The 17,703-nt window shown below is 43.3% G+C and overlaps 1 protein-coding gene and 1 long non-coding RNA gene across 2 annotated transcripts; both read left to right on the forward strand.

Annotated features, from left to right (window-relative positions):
• Positions 1-53: 53 nt before the first annotated feature.
• LOC112260396 (UBX domain-containing protein 7) lies at positions 54-7,689 on the forward strand. Its single transcript, XM_042328695.1, has 12 exons — positions 54-196; positions 1,223-1,379; positions 1,569-1,636; positions 1,766-1,831; positions 1,970-2,082; positions 2,284-2,430; positions 3,871-3,961; positions 4,056-4,189; positions 4,370-4,654; positions 4,686-4,905; positions 5,212-5,291; positions 6,827-7,689. Exons 1-12 carry the CDS (start codon positions 97-99, stop codon positions 6,986-6,988), a joined length of 1,623 nt encoding a protein of 540 aa, XP_042184629.1. The 5' UTR covers positions 54-96; the 3' UTR covers positions 6,989-7,689.
• A 4,682-nt stretch (positions 7,690-12,371) lies between these two features.
• On the forward strand, positions 12,372-14,750 carry LOC121847459. Its single transcript, XR_006084322.1, has 4 exons — positions 12,372-13,288; positions 13,592-13,675; positions 13,781-13,801; positions 13,947-14,750. It is a non-coding gene; the product is annotated as an uncharacterized LOC121847459 (long non-coding RNA).
• Positions 14,751-17,703: the final 2,953 nt, after the last annotated feature.

Genomic DNA, 17,703 nt, shown 5'->3' on the forward strand with positions numbered 1-17,703 from the left:
TAGGGTAATGAAATACATTACCCACAATCCAACACAAGTCTGTGACGCAGCCATCCAGGCAAAGCTCGCGAGTACAGAACGGCAGTACGCACGCGCATGATTTGTGTTGTTGTTGGTGGCGGTAAGATGGCGGCGCTCGGGGACGCATCAACTCCGGGGGTGAATGGGTTAATACAACAGTTCACATCTATTACAGGTAAAATGTGTTACCTTTTATTGTTACAATGTACATTTTTCATGAGTTAGCTTCCGAAAACAATCATGTCGCCCCAGCATCACAGAACGCTGCGCAGGAAAATCAGACGGGGCATCAGTGCTTACTTACTGCCCCCTCTTGTCACACAAGGGGAAAAAATAACTGGAGATAGCTACGACCGTCAAGTGTGTGTTCACCAGAATGGAACATATAACTTTTAAACATAAAATGACCCCCAGGAAAGACTACTTAGAATTGTCTTGGGATGATGTCTGACACAAAATGGCTTTCTAGAGTTTCCCCAAAAGTCATTTTGAGTATCTAGGGGTGCAATAACTCGCCTTATTTCCTCTCATTTCTGTGGAATGGACGTTGGGTGCAACATTTTCCTCTTGTCGAGCTAACCTAGCCTAGGCTCCACCTTACAATGGCTGAAACATCTCCCGCCTGTCATGTTCAAGCGATCGGAACGGAAGCACCACACCAGCCTCCCTCTGCTAACGTTACTGTTACACAAAGTTTGCATTCAAATTGTAATTTAACGATGCTACGTTTAATGTTGTATATATGTAGATGGCAATTTGGCCGAATCATCCCATTTTTTTGTGTGATCGTATCATGTTCTGTCGAGAAGACATGAAAAGTGAAACAGACATGCGCAGTAAACATGACAAACTCTAACCATCTATATATGCAGACATTTTTGCATGCAAGTTTAGATTGCTTGTAAATTGCACATGTCACACAGTTCTTGATTACCATGCATGGAGATAAAACGTATACATAGTGAAAGTGCCATTATCCTTCTGTAGGTGCGTTCAGCTCAAACAAGAACCGCGCATGCGCATCACTCCGTTTTTTTTTAAAGCTTGATCCTAGTTGGTGTACAGATCTCGTGAAACATTTAATAACATTGATTATGTCAACCAATTAAGAAATGATTCAATGCAGCAAAATATATTTCAGATGTAATACATCCGGTCACGTGTGTGTGTGTCATCCATGCTATTTGTTACATTTCCCCAGGTGCCACAGAGAGTGTGGGGAAGCATATGCTAGAAGCATGCAACAACAATCTAGAAATGGCAGTGACCATGTTCCTGGACGGAGGGGGGATCGCAGAGGAGCCCAGCACCAGCTCCAGTTCAGCAGGGGCATCCAGCAGCAAAGCTCCCCCCGCAGAGTAAGTCAATGGCCTGTTCCACCACACCAACAACTGCAGGGTCATAAGAGATGGGGCCTGTGATGAAACAAACCCAAACTTCGAGAGATCGCCAATCCTGGTCTTGTTGTTTTTCATTTAAAGCACGTTCATGAGAAAAAGATCTGCGCTCCTGGATTTAAAATTGAATATTGTCTGTCTGTTTTGCAGTGACGAAGTGCGGGCGCCCATCCCTCAGAAGCAGGACATACTGGTGGAGCCAGAGCCTATGTTTGGAGGTACAGTACTGCAGAGCAACCCCATAATTTAGCCTACCTCACTACAACTTGAAGCTCCCTCTGTCTCCCCCTCTCTGTCTCAGTCCATCTAACAGTCTCTCACTCTCTCTCCATCTATCACTCTCGCAGCGCCAAAGCGACGAAGACCTGCCCGCTCCATATTTGACGGTTTTAGGGACTTCCAAACAGAAACCAGTAAGTTGCCCACATGTGTATGTGTTTGCATATCAAATAGTGCCACCCAGCCTTCAGGCATCTGGCAAAGCACTACTTGTGTTGTGATCTTGGTCAGGTTGTGGTATATACGCTAAAGGCTTCTCTGCCCTCTTTAAGTCCGCCAGGAGCAGGAGCTGAGGAACGGTAGTGCGGCGGACAAAAAACTCAGCACCCTGGCGGATCTGTTCCGGCCCCCCGTCGAGCTCATGCACAAAGGCAGCTTTGAGACGGTGAGGATCCCCCTCCCCCTGGACACCCAAGCTCCCTTGACCCGGAGGACTGTCAGTCGACCCTCATCCAAACCATTCTTAGCTGAAAGGATTGAATAGGCCTCTAAGCAATATGGTAACAATTCCACCTAGCCTGCCAGAGGGCAAGGTGGAGCTATTACCATATTGCTTAATAGCTATCTGGCTCCTTTCTCTCTCTAGGCGAAGGACTGTGGTCAGCTGGAGAACAAGTGGCTGATGATCAACATCCAGAATGTGCAGGACTTTGCCTGCCAGTGTCTCAACAGAGACGTGTGGAGCAACGATGCGGTCCGGACCATCATCAGGGAGCACTTCATATTCTGGCAGGTACGAATGTGCACTCACACATGAAATGTCACCTTCCCATTCAGAAATAAATACTTTGTTTCAGTAGCTAGGTTTCCATCCAGTTTGCAGCAGATATTCATGCAAATATTATCAAATCTGCATAAAACATTTTTTCCCACCAGAGATGTTTTATATCAGACTTTTTGAGGATAAAAGGTTGTGCGTGATGATATAGTTCACTTTTTTTTTTAAACGTATATTCCCATGTACCGAATGAAAAATTCAAGTTAAATGGGTTTCAGCTCATTTTCAACTCTACTGATGGTTTTGTCATGAAAACTGTTTTATAGCAAATGTGCCCATTCTGGTCTTGGTACATGTGCTCTGGCCAACAGCTCATAGTTACTGTGTGGGTAGTCTACTTACATTATGTGATTATTATGGACAAGAGCAATATTATTTGTAGTTGTAAAACGGCAGCCAAGCATCGATCATCACCAGACTAAGACCCTCTATATTTATTGGAAATGAGCGTCAAGCTTTTTACCGAGCACTTTCACCACCTTGAAGTTCATCATGACTTACCTGTAGCCTAACAAACTGCATGTTTATTAGGACCACACAACATATCTTGGCGTGACTCCCAAGTTTACTTGGATATGAAAGCTATTACATAAATATCTGCGCATAAAGTAGTTTCCACCACCATTTATCTCATCATTTTATTTTACAGACATAAAAACATTCCACCATGTCGAACGAACATTTTGTCTGTCGGCATTTATAAAATTGTACCGCCGTTTCATGTTTCCATCAGCCCGGTTGTGATTTTTTCCGTGTGTCAGGTAATTAATCTGCATGAAATGGTCGGGTGGAAATGTGGTTACTGTGACAATTTTTCTCCTTGTTATAAAGTCAAATCAAAGTTTATTTGTCACGTGCGCTGAATACAGCCGCATAGTGAAATGCTTACTTACAGGCTCTAACCAATAGTGCAAAAAAGGTATTAGGTGAACAATAGGTAGGTAAAGAAATAAAACAACAGTAAAAAGACAGGCTATATACAGTAGCAAGGCTATATACAGACACCGGTTAGTCAGGCTGATTGAGGTAGTATGTAAATGTAGATATGGTTAAAGTGACTATGCATATATGATGAACAGATAGTAGCAGTAGCGTAAAAGAGGGGTTGGTGGGTGGTGGGACACAATGCAAATAGCCCGGTTAGCCAATGTGTGGGAGCGCTGGTTGGTCGGCCCAATTGAGGTAGTATGAACATGAATTTATGGTGGTTTGCTTGAAACATGTTGGTATTACAGACTCAATCAGGGACACGTTGAAAATGTCAGTGAAGACACCTGCCAGTTGGTCTGTCATGCATACACAGTACATACGCTGTCACTTCCACACACACACACTGTGTGCCATAGAGGCGTGTTGAGGGGAGCTGACCTGCTGTGTGTGTGTTTGCGTTGACAGGTTTACCACGACAGTGAAGAGGGACAGAGGTATATCCAGTTCTACAAGCTCAACAAGTTTCCCTATATCTCCATTTTGGACCCCCGGACTGGTGAGGCCTGCTCTGGGTTTCTGAGTGCTTGATCAGTTACTAACACTAAAAAGGTTTTGGAAAGTCTTGCTGACGATGTTTGACCGTTCTGCAGGTCAGAAAATGGTGGAGTGGAACCAGTTGGACGTGGCTTCGTTTCTTGAACAGGTGACGGGCTTCCTGACGGAACATGGCCAGCTAGATGGCCCGGCATCCAGCCACCCGCCACCTGCCAAACGCGCCCGCTCTGTGAGTCACCTCCTACTCTCTTTTTTCAGCTTTCTCTTTGTGTTTTCTTAAATAAGCTCCATATTGCTAATTCCAGTCACATTGTAACTTTATTCTCTCAATCTGTTCACTCTCTCTCTCTTCATCACTTCTATCTCTTTCACACCTCTGTTTGATTTATTCTCCCCATCTCTCTCTCAGGAGAGTCTGATAGATGCCAGTGAGGACAGCCAGTTGGAGGCAGCCATACGAGCCTCTCTCCAGGAGACCCATTATGAGTCGTCCTCCGCCCCCGATCTCCCTGACTCCCCCCACTCTGCAGATGCAGACTCGGATGGAGACTCCGAAGCAGAACCCTTCTCTGACAGCGAGGGCCTAATCTCTGTTGACGGCTCGGACAACGAGACAACAGAACCCCGGGAGGGCAGCTCCTACTCCATGGGCGGACACACCCCTCCAGGACCAGCCCCTCCCACTTCTGCAGCCGCAGCCCCCAGCCCCCGCCACGGCCGGACAGTCCCCCGCCCGTCACAGGAAGTCCCCCCACAAAGAGAACAGCCACAGGAAAGAGGAGAGCAAAAAGAACCACTTGGAGCCTCCGGCGGCCACCCCGGCCCGCTCCCAAGCCGACCCAGACTCAGAGCATCGTTCTGGGGAGAACCATCGCACCTCAGCTGTCCAAAGCTCCAGATCTGTTAAGACGGAAACCTCCGACCTCGACTGCCTTGATGACAATGGTATTAAAACTACTGTGTTATTGCGCACCATGTTTAAGTGTGTGGCTGTGACTGTTACTCTGAGATTGTAGTCTAGCAGGTAGCCTAGCAGTTAAGAACATTGGGCCAGTAACAAAAGGTTGCTGGTTCGACTAGGTGAAAAATCAGTCAATGGGCCCTTGAGCAAAACACCTAACCCTAATTGCTCCTGTAAATCGCTCTGGATAAAAGCCTTTGCTAAATGACCAAATGTAAATTGTGTGTATCTACGACTACGTCTTCCTCCATCTCTACCCTGACTGCATTCTTCCTGTATTGTATCGTCAGGTCCCAAGGCCAGACTGATGCTGCGCTATCCAGATGGCCAGAGAGAGCAGATCGCCCTATCGTTCAAGGCTAAGCTTATGGTGAGACTGGACTCTTGTGTTAGGTCTTCGGTTCAATTCATGAGCTGAATTAAATCCACGTAGAAAGTCCTGGTTAGTTTTCAGTTCAATAATTGATTTTCAATTAATCCTGAGTTGAAATGCAACTGACCCAAACTCCCTGGGACATTAACATATAGAACATTATAAAGGATCTTCCATGCCTATAACTACAGTGGCAACAAAAAGTATGTGAACCCTGTGGAATTACCTGGACTTCTGCATAAATTGGTCATACAATTTGATCTGATCTTCATCTAAGTCACAACAATAGACATGCACAGTTTGCTTGAACTAATAACACAAATGTATTGTATTCAATATAGACAAAAAATTGGAGAAATTTCAGCACTGTTGCTACTCTCCCTAGGAGTGGCCGACCTGCAAAGATGACTGCAAGAGCACAGCGCAGAATGCTCAATGAAGTTAAGAAGAATCTTAGTGTCAGCTAAAGAGTTACAGAAATCTCTGGAACATGTTAACATCTCTGTTGATGAGTCTACGATAGGTAAAACACTAAATAAGAATGGTGTTCATGGGAGGACAACACGGAAGAAGCCACTGCTGTCCCCCAAAAATATTGCTGCATGTTTGAAGTTCACAAAAGAGCACCTGGATGTTCCACAGCGCTACTGGCAAAATATTCTGTAGACAGATGGAACTACAGTTGAGCTCTTTGGAAGGAACACACAACACTACATGTGGAAAAAATAAGGCACAGCACACCAACATCAAAACCTCATCCCAACTGTAAAGTATGGTGGAGGGAGCATCATGGTTTGAAGCTGCTTTGCTGCCTCAGGGCCTGGACAGCTTGCTATCATTGACAGAAAAATGAATTCCCAAGTTTATCAAGACATTTTGCAGAAGAATGGAAGGCTATCTGTCGGCCAATTGAAGCTCAACAAAAGTTGGGTGATGCAACAAGACAACAACCCAAAACACAGAAGTAAATCAACAGAATGGCTTCAACAGAAGAAAATACGACTTCTGGAGTGGCCCAGTCAGAGTCCTGACCTCAACCCGAGATTGAGATGCTGTGGCATGACCTCAAGAGAACGGTTCACACCAGACATCCCAAGAATATTGCTGAACTGAAACAGTTTTGTAAAGAGGAATGGACCAAAATTCCTCCTGACCGTTGTACAAGTCTGATCCGCAACTACAGAAAACGTTTGGTTGAGGTTATTGCGGCCAAAGGAGGGTCAACCAGTTATTAAATCCAAGAGTTCATATACTTTTCCCACTCTGCACTGTGAATGTTTACTCGGTGTGTTCAATAAAGACATGAAAACGTATAATTGTGTGTTATTAGTTTAAGCAGACTGTGTTTGTCTATTGTTGTGACTTAGATGAAGATCAGATCAAATTTTATGACCAATTTATGCAGAAATCCAGGTAATTCTAAAGGGTTCACATACTTTTTCTTGCGACTGTAGTTATCAAGCTGTTATTTAGTAAGCTGTTACCATGACTTGTTACTTAACTTCTTCCTCTGTGTCCTCCACCCCATCCAGGCTCTGGTGAGACACGTCCAGTCGAAGGGTTACCCCAATGAACGCTTCGAGCTCGTCACAAACTTCCCCCGGCGGAAGCTGGCCCACTTGGACTATGACATCACACTGCAGGAGGCGGGACTATGTCCACAGGAGACTGTATTTGTGCAGGAGAGGAACTAAGCCCCTGTCTTTTCTATCTCTTCAGGCCACACCCATATCACCAATTCCCCAGGAGGACGTTACAGACTGCAACCTTTTTGTTCTTTTGGAACAGTGGATGGACTCCATTATCCATCATTCGACTGGGACGAAGCTGCTGGCTGTGTACTTTGTTAGAGGGCATTTTGTTCATCGTCAATTACCGAAGGCATTCTATTCTGATTTTAGTTTTATTCTGAGGTAATAAACCAATCGGAGTAGAATACATTAGAGATACAGTTAGAAATAAGCTGAGGGCCCGGATAATGATCAGAGCTGGCATCAGAGTTAGCAGACAAAATACTTTTATCCCCTGAGTTGTTAATACTTATTTTTTTGAGTCATGGACACCTACAGCCAGGTAAAGGAGGGGCTTGAACTCTGACCCTGAGCGCCGATGGGTCCCAAATTTGCTCTTCTCCGCATTGTTTGGGCGAGGAGCTTTTGCAGTAGTGACTGTGAGAAAGGGGGTGACTTTGAATATGGGAATCAATGAGGGGGGGAGGTGAGGGATTTTTGGGGAGGGGGTGAGGTGTCCTTAACTGTCAACCTGCACTGTACAGGGGTGGTGTAGCGATTGACATGTAGTCTAGTTTTTTTCTTATTTCATTCATTTTTTTATATGCTGCCCCATTTCCAAGAAAAGATGCTGATGCTTAAATATAATCATCAAAACAAAGGGATCTTTGGCTTGTTTGTTCTATTCAATTTCTACCATGTTGTGTATCTGCAATCTGTCTAAATTGTGACCACGAGCTCAGAAGTATAGTTTTGGTGATGATGCATTGAAAATGGCCACAAAGAACCCCAAATTGACCCCTTGAATCTACAATATCACTCAGGTATTTCTTGGTACCCCCGCCCCAATGACCTGAAGGATCTTGTGTAAACAATGGGATGTGGTATTATCACTCTTTCTAGCCCAGAGCTGTTAATTGTTGGTCCTGGAGGGCCAAAACACTTCTGTTTTTCATCCTCTCCTTCTGATCAGGGACTAATTCAGACCTGGGACACCAGAGTGGTATACTTAAGCAATAAGGCACCTCGGGGGTTTGTGATATATGGCAATATACCACGGCTAAGAGTTGTTCTCTGTCCGACACAACGCTGTGTGCCAGGACACAGCCCTTAGCCGTGGTATATTGGCCATATACCACATATCCTGGAGGTGCCTTATTTGTATTATAAACTGGTTACCAACGTGATTAGAGCAGTAAAAATACATGTTTTGTCATACCCGTTGTATATGTCTGATATACCACTGCTGTCAGCCAGTCAGCATTCAGGGCTCAAACCACCCAGTTTATAGTACAAAGCAAGCTAGATCTACTCAGGCTTTTTAAAAGCTAGCCAGCTTCAGTTTGCTTAACATTCAAGGTCAGGCTTTATCCGTACTACGAAGGTGGATATTTCTCGTAAGCCTCGCACGTGGATAGTCGAACGCTGAACTCTTCATTGAGACAATGTTGAAACATAGATCCATCGGCGAGTCAGTGCCACATTTTACATTTTGTGGCGCAATGAAAGAAAAGTCATCTTGTGAATTCAGCAGGCTATGGTGTGAAATAGGCTTTTAGAAGTGACGTCTTTATTTTATGGACATCTTTGGTGTGCTTATCAATGCACGAGCACCTTTTCCCCACTCCAATCGCTCCTTCTATCTGTGGAACAGCTTGTTGCATTGTGGCCATAGACATATAATCCATAGAAGGGTTTTTGAACCTCTAACCCTGCCAGTTTGACTGTTAAACTCATGGGTACACTAGCAATGGCTGCCAGTCTTGACTTGAATGGGTACTGCCATCCTATGGATTTTATGTCTATGGTTAGTTGTGGCTTTGGCAAATTTTTAAATCCAATCGGGCAGAAAAACGTACAGTTTGGAAACCAAATGCTGTCATTACTAAATGTGTAATGTGATAGGTATTTTAATATTACAATTTTTTTTTAACACAACATTTGATTAATAAAATATTTAATCAGTTGTCTTTCTCAAAAGAAAGGGATGATAACACAATATTTGCGCGAGGGAGGGTTTCTAATTTCATTGGTACTCAAGTTATGGCTCAGACACTACTAAGGATCGATTGAGTTAGCCTGCCCCAGAACAGGTTGGTTCTAAAAGGTTTGTTGCCTTTGAAATTTACCTGGCTAAAACGTGAGCCACTTTCCTGGTATCGGTTATCCCGAGTTGAATTTAGCCAGATAACTTTGGTCAATTCTAGCTCCTCTAACCTGATTCATAGTATAGGACTCAGTTGCACTCACCTATCTATCAGGTAGTATGATCTAGCCCAGTGGATGGTTAGTGAGGGGGAGCTGTTACAACAACTAATATCTATGTAGTCTAGTCTGATATTAGAGGGAGAGATAACAAGTAGTTTGGGATTGGGACCATGTACAATATTGCTAATCTAACTTTGACCCTTATTCATAGTTTGGATTTGTCTGTCACAGGGTTCCTCAACTTTGCAGTAAGCTAAGAATCTTAACAGTGGGGGAGATATCAATCTGTTGAGTTCTGATCTGAGTCAGTAGTTCAACATGGGGTCTTGTTGCATACGACTGTCTTGAATAAATGTTGGCGTATTTGTATGGTGATTTCTAGATTCCCAGAACCAATGAATCCATTTAATTTCATCCAAATCGTCTGGAGCTTCATGAAATGGGGTTCCATGGCAGAGCAGCCGCCGACAACATAAGATCACTATGCGAATGCCAAGCGTCGGCTGGAGTGGTGTAAAGCTTTCCGCCATTGGACTCAAGCAGCGAAAACGCATTCTCTGGAGTGATGCATCACACTTCTCCATCTGGCAGTCTGACAGACTAATCTGGGTTTGGCGGATGCCAGGAGAACGCTACCTGCCCCAATGCATAGTGCCAACTGTACATTTTGGTGGAGGGGGAATAATGGTCTGGGGCTGTTTTTCATGGTTCAGGCCCCTTAGTTCTAGTGAAGGGAAATCTTAACGCTACAGCCTACAATGACATTCTAGACGATTCTGTGCTTCCAACTTTGTGGCAACAGTTTGAGGAAGGCCCTTTCCTGTTTCAGCATGACAATGTCCCCGTGCACAAAGCGTCGTCCAAACAGAAATGGTTTGTCGAGATCGGTGTGGAAGAACTTGACTTGCCTGCACAGAGCCCTGACCTCGACCCCATCGAACCCCTTTGGGATGAATTGGAAAGTCGACTGCGAGCCAGGCCTAATCGCCCAACATCAATGCCCGACCTCACTAATGCTTGTGGCTGAATGGAAGCAAGTCCCTGCAGCAATGTTCTGATATCTAGTGGAAAACCTTCCCAGAAGAGTGGAGACTGTTATAGCAGCAAAGGGGGGACCAACTCCAAATTATTGCCCATGATGTTCGAGGAGCAAGTGTCAACATACTTTTGGTCATGTATTATATATATATATACAGTGGGCTCTAAAATTACTGGCACCCCTGACTGGCAATGCACAAACAATACTTTAAAAAAATATAAACAATATAATAATAGAGAAACTGTACTTTCAATGTTTCGATGGAACCAACCAAAATGATTTAATTAAAAATCAATGTCCTCCAAATCAAGGTTTCACAAGTAATGGCACCCTTAAAGGTTATTGTAAATAACATTCCAAAATTAAACCAGGAATTAAATACCACTTATTAAAGTTTATCTAAGTCTTAAGGAACTATATTGAGCCATTACATCACTTTCACTAGTGTATAAAAATGAGGTAACACGCATGCAATATCCCTTTGTCATTCAACACCATGAAGAAAACAAAAAAACTGGCAGGTCAAAAGAGACAGATGGTCGTAGACCTTCATAAATCTGGTAGTGGCTACAAGAAGATCCACAAACTATTGAATATACCACTGAGCACTGTCAGGGCAATTATTAAAAAATGTAAAAGATATGGAACAGTTGAAAACCTCACAGGCAGAGAAAGCAAATGCATTTTGCACCCCAGGATAGGGAGGAGGATGGTGAGAGAAGCAACCACATCCCCAAGAATCACTGAAGGAATTGCAGGCCACAACCACGGGCTCTTTTGAAGGGTTGCCAGAAGACAGCCCTTTCAGACCCCAAGACACAGACGCATGCGCTTGGAGTTTGCCAAACGTCATTTAAATTATGACTGGTAGAAGGTGCTCTGGTCAGATGAGACACAAATGGAACGTTTTGGTCAGATACAGCGTCGAAACAGATATGCATACAAGGAGAGGCAGAGGTGGTTGCACTAAGTACTAAATGAGGAGTGCCAATAATTATGAAACCTTGATTTTGGTGAAATGATTTTGGTTGGTTCCATCCTAACCTTAACCGTTAGGGGGATAGTAATTCCACATCAGCGGCAAGGGGGCAATTTAGTTATATGTTCAGTGCAGGGCAATCAGAGTGATTTGCATGAAGTAGGTAGAGGTTACAAACTCCGGTTTCAGTGTTGACAAGCCATGCACTACACTCGAGCAAAAGGCTAGCTTTTGGCTCGCCCCTTCGGGAATCTCGTCTTTTGCTCCAGGTCCAAGGTCCAAGTTGGTGTAGATGAAGAATAAGAAGGAAGTCAGTGAATCCTTCAGTGAAACTCGAGTTCTGTATATGGTGAGGCTGTTCTCCATATTGACCCAGAGCACCAATTAATGCTGTGAACTTGTGCAACTTGGCCCAGTAACTAACATAAGTCTTTATTGCTGGATGTGTACCAGGAGCTGTCATTGAACTCTGACACTGCTGACTCAGGGTCAACGTTCACATGATACTGTGTGTGTGTTTGTGTGTGAGCTTGTGTTTGTGTGTGTCAGAGAGAGAGAGCAAGAGAGTGTGTGGATGTGTGTTTCCAGCTGTGATTATGCATTTGACCAGCCACTTGGTTCAAATCAATGGTCATGTCCTTGTCAGAATGTTTATAGTTTCTGAGTGTTTCTTTCTCAGCGTGCACTGCGGACAATGTCATCCCAACCCCTGAGACACACCCATGGAAAGGTTGGCGCACAAGGTCAGTTGCAGTGCAGCGCGCACAGTGCAGTTTTGGCCCTTCGCATTCAGAGCCCTGGATGTCTCTAATTTCATGGTAGACATAGGGAATGGGTAAATAAATACAGTATCTGTGGCCACTGGCCACTTTTGAATATTGAGAAGCCAGAATGGAAAGCCATGTCCCATTTCAGCTGCCCATAGGTTGCTGATCTAGGATCAGGCCCCCCCCCCCTGTCCATATAATCCTAAAATGCTAAACTGATCTTATATCAGCACTCCTACTCGGAGACTCTTTATGAATACAGGGCCATAAGTTGTTTTAGTGAGGGGGTTGTTTGTTTTGTTAGATTTTTTGGCAGCAGACTTGGAGATTCCAAAATGTCACCACTTGCTGCTCATCCATCCCCTCCCAATACACTCCAACACTTTCTTATGATAAAGATCTAGGAAATAACGGCACTTCCAGTCAGGGGAGGCTACAATAAAACTGACCTGTTGTGAAATAATGCTTGATTTTAATAAGTAACAAGTGATTTGACTGGTGCAGGCCGTCAAAACAAAGGCACTTCGTCCATATAGTCATTTTTTGACGAAAATGAAAACGTGTCAGTTTGTAACCTTCACGAGGTTGGAGTAATAACATGTTCAACTACTTAAGACATTGGCTCGAATCTAGATTGTGTCTTTAGGTTTCGAGACAATTAACAGCAAAGGAAGAATTTTTCACTTTTCTCATTGACTTCTCAAACCCGACCCTGTCTGTTTCGCAAGCTCTTCCGGAAGTCACACAATGATGCGCCTCTGGGTTTAGGAACTCCATGGTAGGGGTCGGGGTTGTTAGGGTATGGAGGGCCCAAGTATTCCGGATAGGCCGACCATTTCTTCTGTCCTCAGCTACAGCGTAGGCTGCCCCAGCTGAAAGAAAGTTGAAATGGTGTTGAAAATTCGGACCACGAGCTGAAGACATGCAATGACTTTTGCAATAGCACGCTTGTTTCATTTATGCATTTCATAGTTGACATATTCTTTTGAGGGATACTTCCTTGGAGTTAGGGCAAAGGTTCCAATTAGCCACAGGAATAATTATTTTCAGCCCAGCACCAGTTGAGATGCTTGCTTAAAGTAAACGACAATGTGAGGCGCACATCTAGCGTTCTTTCTCTCTCCCTCACTTTCTCACTCAACGTCTCTCTCTCTCTGTCTCTGCCAGGCAGGTGAGGCCGATGCCATCACTCGTGATGGAGGAGCCAAGACCGAGCTTAGCCACGAAAAAAGACTATTCAATTTGTTGATTATCGAAAGGATCTTTGGTTTGTAAGTGAAGTGCTCTGAACCTAACTAGGATTTTGTTTCCCCTTTCTTGAACCGGCCAAGTGCCATTCTTTGAACGTAAAATATTTAATTTGGATTTTTACAACTTAAAAAGCCGACTCATCCTCCTCCTACTCTTCCACCCCATGCTACCACATAGATTTGAAACCCTCTGAACCGATCACGTATGTTTGTTTCTTTCTTCTCTTCCTTCCTTCCTTCCTTCCTTCCTTCCTTCCTTCCTTCCTTCCTTTCTTCCTTCCTTCATCTATTTATATGTTGTTTCTCTCCTCCCCACAACGTAAGAGGCAGCTGCGATGGATAGTGGGGAGATGTTCACTGCTGCAAAATGTGGTCTGGTCCCTGCCAAGGTGGAACACTATGACGCAGGTATCACACACACAAACAATACTTTCCTAGATGTTCTTCTCCCTTTCTATCCCTCTGCTCTGCCTCCACTGTTTACGTGCAGCATTCCTCTTTGTCTCCTCACAGGTCTGTGCAGCTTCCCTGGTGGTAAGTACACTTGTTTAAATCTACTCCCTCACAAAACATCCACCATGCTACAGTATTGCTAAGGTAACATAGTATAAAGTATTAATATACAATTTTAGTACTGCTGTCTTAAACCTCTTCCCTTTGTGTCTGTGTGTCCCCTCAGAGGTGTCATCGTACCATGTGGTGGCGGTAGTGAGGAAGGACTCTGGATCTGTTTTGTTACATCCCTTACCCAGCTCAACTGTTACCTTCTCAAAATGTTCATCGGCTTCTCCGGTCAGTGCTCACTACCTGTATATCGATGGGTGGTGGTGGACAGAACCCCTAGATAACGTTCTAGTTCTGAAAACTCAGCTCACACAGAACTGGTTGGGGTATTCATTCAGACACGCACCTCTTTCACACTGGAGCTAGTCTCCTGACAGCTCTCATTCACTCAGTAGTTAATAGTGATAATATCTCTTATCTAAATCCTCTTACTATCCAAATTTCAATCCTCAGCTTATTATCCACATTTCAAATCAGCATAACACGTCCTTTCCACACTCACACAGCTCTCACATCCCCATTCACTTAGTACTATTCCCAAACGCACTCAGTAATCTCCCTTATTACCATCTCTGTGCATTTTCAATGATTCTCGTCGTTACTTGCTACACATATAAAATAACATCACGTGCTCAATAACACCTTGTGCTATTTGTAGTGGCTGCAGACCACGTAGACACTTCAACAAAGGCCTACAGACAGCTGTCAGTGGGACTTTCCATGGTACCGTTACTCGCCCTCGCTCTAGTCTTCTCACCATAAGACTAGTTAATAGCCTTCTCATTAGACTATGGGTACCTTTTTATTGTTCAATTTAGTTGGTTTTATGATATACAGTACCAGTATAAAGTTTGGACACACCTACTCCTTCAAGGGTTTTTCTTTATCTTTTCTATTTTCTACATTGTAGCATAATGTATGCTGGGCACTTGTTGACTGCTTTTCCTTTACTCTGCGGTCCAACCCATCCCAAACCATCTCAATTGGGTTGAGGTCGGGTAATTGTGAAGGCCAGGTCATCTGATGCAGCACTCCATCACTCTCCTTCTTGGTCAAATAGCCCGTATACAGCCTTGAGATGTGTTGGGTCATTGGCCTGTTAAAAAACAAATGATAGTCCAACGAAGCACAAACCAGATGGGATGGCGTATCGCTGCAGAATGCTGTGGTAGCCATGCTGGTCAAGTGTGCCTTGAATTCTAAGTAAATCACTGACAGTGTCTAGACAACAAGGGGCAAACAAATTGCATCCTGGTCTGCTTAAGTGTTCCGCGCCCATCATTGATGCCTCAATAACCCACATTTTTTATTTAACATTGTTATCAGGAAATATTCCAAAAGTATGGAAATCATCTTGTGCTGCCTGCCACTCCTTAAGGACAGGGATAGTAGACATCTTGTCACGTTCTGACCTTAGTTCCTTTGTTTTGTTTTAGTATGGTCAGGGCGTGAGTTGGGTGGGTTGTCTATGTTAGTTTTTCTATGATTTTCTATTTCTGTGTTTGGCCTGGTCTGGTTCTCAATCAGAGGCAGCTGTCAATCGTTGCCTCTGATTGAGAACCATATTTAGGTAGCCTGTTTTCGATTGTGTTTTGTGGGTGGTTGTTTTCAGTCTTTGTGTGTCTACACCAGACAGAACTGTTCCGGTTGTGTTTTTGTTGTTTTGTTATTCAGTGTTCAGTTTTCATTAAATAAGATGAACACTTAACACGCTGCGCTTTGGTCCTCACCTTCTTCCCACGGCAGCCATTACAGATCTTAATAACGATAATCCCATTTCAAGGCTTCATTGTTTAGCTAGGCTTCTTGAATCCTTGGTAAATGTACAAATTTGCTCTTATTTTTTGTGTGTGAATCAATCAGGGTTTATGCCTGGGCATACCACTATTTCAGAAACCACTTCAGGTGTTAATGATCTCGTCAATGCTTTAGACAATAAAATGAAATGTGCTCCTCTTTTTGTGGACCTTTCCAAAGCTTTTGATACTGTTGATGATGCTATTTTATTGATTAAGTTGTCCTCGATAGGCCTGAGTTCTAACACCTGTTCATGGTTTCATGATTATCTTCGTGACAGAACTCAGGCCGTCATGGATGGGGTTAAGTCTGAATTTCTTGAAGTACATAAAGGTGTACCACAGGGGTCAATTTTGGGACCTGCTCTCTTCACTATTTATATAAACACCATTGGTCAATCTGTTAAATAAAAAATGTCATCTGTATTTGGATGATACTATTATGTATGCTATTGCCCTGACTGTTGATCTGGCTGTGTCAAAACTCTAGTCAGATTTTAGAGCAATGCAGGAATCCCTTGCTGATTTAAAATGTGTGCTTAATACAGGCTAAACGAAAGACATGTTTTTAAACTCTTGTAAGAATGTTTCCGATGAATTACATGTTCACTCATTAGATGGTTCTCCAATCTAACGTGTTCCCCCATATAAATACTTCAGCATTTGGATTGATATGGATTTGATGTTTAAAAAATATATTGATGAGCTGGTTAAGAAGGTAAGCTTTAAAGTTGGCTTTTTCTACAGAAACAGAATGTGCCTTTCTCTAATCAGTAGGAAGCAGATTATTCAGTCAACCTTTTTATCTGCTCTTAATTATGGCGATATTATTCATCAAAGTGCAGCTGCTATTACTCTTAAACCTTTGGTTCCCCTCTACCATAGTGCCCTTGGTTTTGTTACCGGTTACAATTTTGATACTCATCACTGTATCCTATATCAAAAGCTTGGCTGGACTTCGCTAAAGACCTGCAGATCTCTACGTTACTCCCTTTTTTTTCACGGCCCAACTCCATAACCTTCCGTCTTATCTAACTTTGCTGTGGAAGTGAAAACACCGGACATGCCTAATCACAGGATTGGTTAACTCTTGAGGTTCCTAGGGTCTCCACTGAGCTAGGTAACTCTGCTTTTAGTTTTAATGCACGGTATTGCTGGAACAAAATTCTAAATACATTTCTTCTTGGTGTTCTGGTGCCGTTTGGGCAATTTATAGTATTGATTGGGGATTTATTTGTGGATGAATGTAACAGTTTTTCTGGGTAATTTGTGATGTTTTATTTGTGCTTACCATGACTGTGTTTTTGTATTCTAATGTGTATATATATTTGTATTTATTTATTTTGTGTTTAATGTGTATTTTATATTGTATTATACAGGGCGCATTTGGAAAAGAAACTTAGGTCTCAATATGTCTTCCCTGTCAAAATAAATAATACCAATCTGACTCATAATCTCTGAACATTGAACAAGTTCCTCTGAAGATGATGAATGTGATTGTGACTGAAGAACCAAACCTGTATGGGTGTCTCAAGAACTGTTGTGTGTGCTCTGGGGCCATATGGGGCGGCAGGGTAGCCTAGTGGTTAGAGCGTTGGACTAGTAACCGGAAGGTTGCAAGGTCAAATCCCTGAGCTGACAAGGTACAAATCTGTCGTTCTTCCCCCGAACCGGCAGTTAACCCACTGTTCCTAGGCCATCATTGAAAATAAGAAATTGTTCTTAACTGACTTGCCTAGTTAAATAAAGGTAAAAAATAAAAATATTTATCAAGCCTGTCAACGAAGAAATACCTTTTAGATTCATCCACAATTAATAAGATTACATGGACAAGGGGATACATGATCCTAGATCAGTGCTCCTATTCTGAGACACTTTGATACATACAGCCTCTGGTGTTTCTCACGTGTTTGAAGCACCATGCTCCAATCCACTGAGCCATTCGAGAGCACAGTATGAGAGGAAATCATTTTAAAATCTTCAGGTCAAAAGCAACTAGGCAAGTGCTACTTATTTTGTTCTCCAGAGGCTAAGTGGGTACAGTCAAGTTAAATGACCTTTATTATTTCAATACTG

This window comes from Oncorhynchus tshawytscha, linkage group LG10, assembly GCF_018296145.1.
Source record: "Oncorhynchus tshawytscha isolate Ot180627B linkage group LG10, Otsh_v2.0, whole genome shotgun sequence".
Taxonomy (NCBI): Eukaryota; Metazoa; Chordata; class Actinopteri; order Salmoniformes; family Salmonidae; genus Oncorhynchus; species Oncorhynchus tshawytscha.

Excerpts from the sequence above, each read along its gene's own strand:
- LOC112260396 (XM_042328695.1), top strand. The coding sequence starts at position 97 with ATGATTTGTGTTGTTGTTGGTGGCGGTAAGATGGCGGCGCTCGGGGAC. Across the intron at positions 4,190-4,369 it reads CTGCCAAACGCGCCCGCTCT|GAGAGTCTGATAGATGCCAG; the intron begins GTGAGTCACCTC and ends TCTCTCTCTCAG. Across the intron at positions 4,906-5,211 it reads CGACTGCCTTGATGACAATG|GTCCCAAGGCCAGACTGATG; the intron begins GTATTAAAACTA and ends TTGTATCGTCAG.